This window comes from Triticum dicoccoides, chromosome 1B, assembly GCF_002162155.2.
Source record: "Triticum dicoccoides isolate Atlit2015 ecotype Zavitan chromosome 1B, WEW_v2.0, whole genome shotgun sequence".
Taxonomy (NCBI): Eukaryota; Viridiplantae; Streptophyta; class Magnoliopsida; order Poales; family Poaceae; genus Triticum; species Triticum dicoccoides.
Window position 1 is genome coordinate 114052382 of NC_041381.1, and position 2080 is coordinate 114054461.

The 2080-nt window shown below is 38.7% G+C and overlaps 1 protein-coding gene across 1 annotated transcript; it reads left to right on the forward strand.

Annotated features, from left to right (window-relative positions):
- Nucleotides 1–824: 824 nt before the first annotated feature.
- LOC119350212 lies at nucleotides 825–1350 on the forward strand. Its single transcript, XM_037618153.1, has 2 exons — nucleotides 825–1067; nucleotides 1137–1350. The coding sequence occupies exons 1-2, from the start codon at nucleotides 883–885 to the stop codon at nucleotides 1348–1350; spliced, it is 399 nt and encodes a 132-aa protein (XP_037474050.1). The 5' UTR covers nucleotides 825–882.
- The last annotated feature ends 730 nt before the right edge of the window (nucleotides 1351–2080 follow it).

Below are 2080 nucleotides of genomic sequence, written 5' to 3' on the forward strand. Positions count from 1 at the left end.
GAAAATGGGACCTTTAGTACCGGTTCGTGGCACGAACCGGGACTAAAGGTCTCAACCCCATTAGTCCCGGTTCGTGCCTCAAACCGGGACTAAAGGTCTACTCTTTAGTCCCGGTTTGAGGCATGAACAGGGACTAATGGGCATCGAACCCTTTAGTCCCGGTTTGAGACACAAACCGGGACTAAAGGGCACAGGTGAACCGGGACTAATGCCTTAGCCACACGAACTGGGATAAATGCTCACATTAGTCCCGGTTCTGGATTGAACCGGGACTAATGGGCTAAACATGCCTGGACGAAAGCCCTGTTTTCTACTAGTGGACTCACTTGGTGAGAATGTCAAACGCAATGACCTTGCTACTACGGTAACAATCTATTTCTTTTCTCATCTTAGCATTTATTTTTTTTGACTTCATCCTTGACATTTCTCATATATACATAAAAGTTATTAGGGCTAGAGAAATGGCTGAAACTTGCAGAGCATAGTCCGGAGTTTATCAAAGGTAATAAGTGGCCTGATCTCAATGTTACAAAATGCACGGTTGTAGAGCAAATTCAGGAGGCAATACAAACCGATGGGTAAGCACTTGTTTCAATAGTTTGTTTTTAGATTCATCTGTGTGATATTCTAAAGCATTATTTTATAATATTATAGCATATCGTGTGGATTGTTTATGCTAAATTATATGGAATACTGGACACCACATGGATTGTCAGACCAGTTTACGCAGGTATTTCAGTTTTATACATTATCTCATAATGTTTTATCAAAATATCTTATAAATTGTTTTCAAATTTTTTTGTAGGAGGATATGAAACATTTTCGGAAAAATTAGCAATAATTTTGCTCGATTCAGAGATTAATAAGTTAAAAGGATGTCCCATGTACCATCAACCTCTCAACGAAGAAACTTTAGCTAATTCCGATCTTGAGATCCTGGATAATCCATCTGACGTGGTCGAAGAGAAACGTCCCGCCCCAAAGACTATCATTCCCACGGACCAACGTGAAATACTTGCCGGCCTCTCCAACTACATCGTGTCGATCAATGATGTTGGATGTTTGGAGTAAGTATCATCTATCAATATTTAATGTGTGGATGTATATTATTGTTCTTCTTACCATCCAAATTACAGGAAGGTGTGGGTCCGGAGCTCCACACCCGATCCAATGAGCTTATGTCTTAAGAAACTTCAGTGCATACTTAACATGGAGCAGCCCATGTACAAAAATTGCTTCAACACCGCCGTGCTTATGCTGGCATGTGACGAGGGAGTCTTGTTCACAGACCCTCCTATACACTACATGGATCTACGATTTTGTGTAAGTTACCGTAACTCTTCATTCTAGGGGCCATTAGTATCAACATGTTGAAACAATATTTCTTTTCTTTTACTTAGTCCATGTTGCTAGAGTCAACACGAGGTCAGAAGTTTTGTGAGAAGGAAACTATCCAGACGTTGGCAACATTATTTGATAGCTGGTCTGGGATGGAGACCGACATCTCATCTTGCAATAAGGTAAATAAAATATTTTGACCATTGTTATCATGGTTTGTTTTTGTTTCTAATAGCTCCACTTGTAGATTTATCTTCCCTATGCATCAATCAGCCGATACATCCTGTACATCATCGATAGAGAGGCACGTCGTCTATATATTATGGAACCTATTCAATCATCACAATCGTTAGAGGATAAAAACTTGAGGCATTCACTGAAATTAAAAAGTTTTTCAAGGGATTTCAAAGAAGCACTTGAAATAAAGCTGCCTGGGTGGAATTCTGATATATCTAAATGGGATCGTTTATTCCCGGCCGATGTTCCCCCTGTTAAATTTGGATGTAACTTTTCGAGTAGATGATTTTTCATATAAAAAACTTTTTCATCCGAGTTAGTATGCAAAAGTTATGCCCATATTTACAAATTCCAGAGAGATTTTGCAAATAAAGTCGAAATTCACATTTGCAAATTTCCCCAACAACTAGACCACATATCACATGGGAAACTTATTTTCTTTTATTTTTTTGACATTTCCATCATTTTCTTTTATTTTTTTTAAATTGAAAAGGCGATCCACCGG

Bases quoted from the DNA above. Each gene is read 5' to 3' on its own strand.
- LOC119350212 (XM_037618153.1), top strand. From the start codon at position 883: ATGTACCATCAACCTCTCAACGAAGAAACTTTAGCTAATTCCGATCTT. The intron at 1,068-1,136 runs GTAAGTATCATC...TCCAAATTACAG, and splicing joins AATGATGTTGGATGTTTGGA to GAAGGTGTGGGTCCGGAGCT.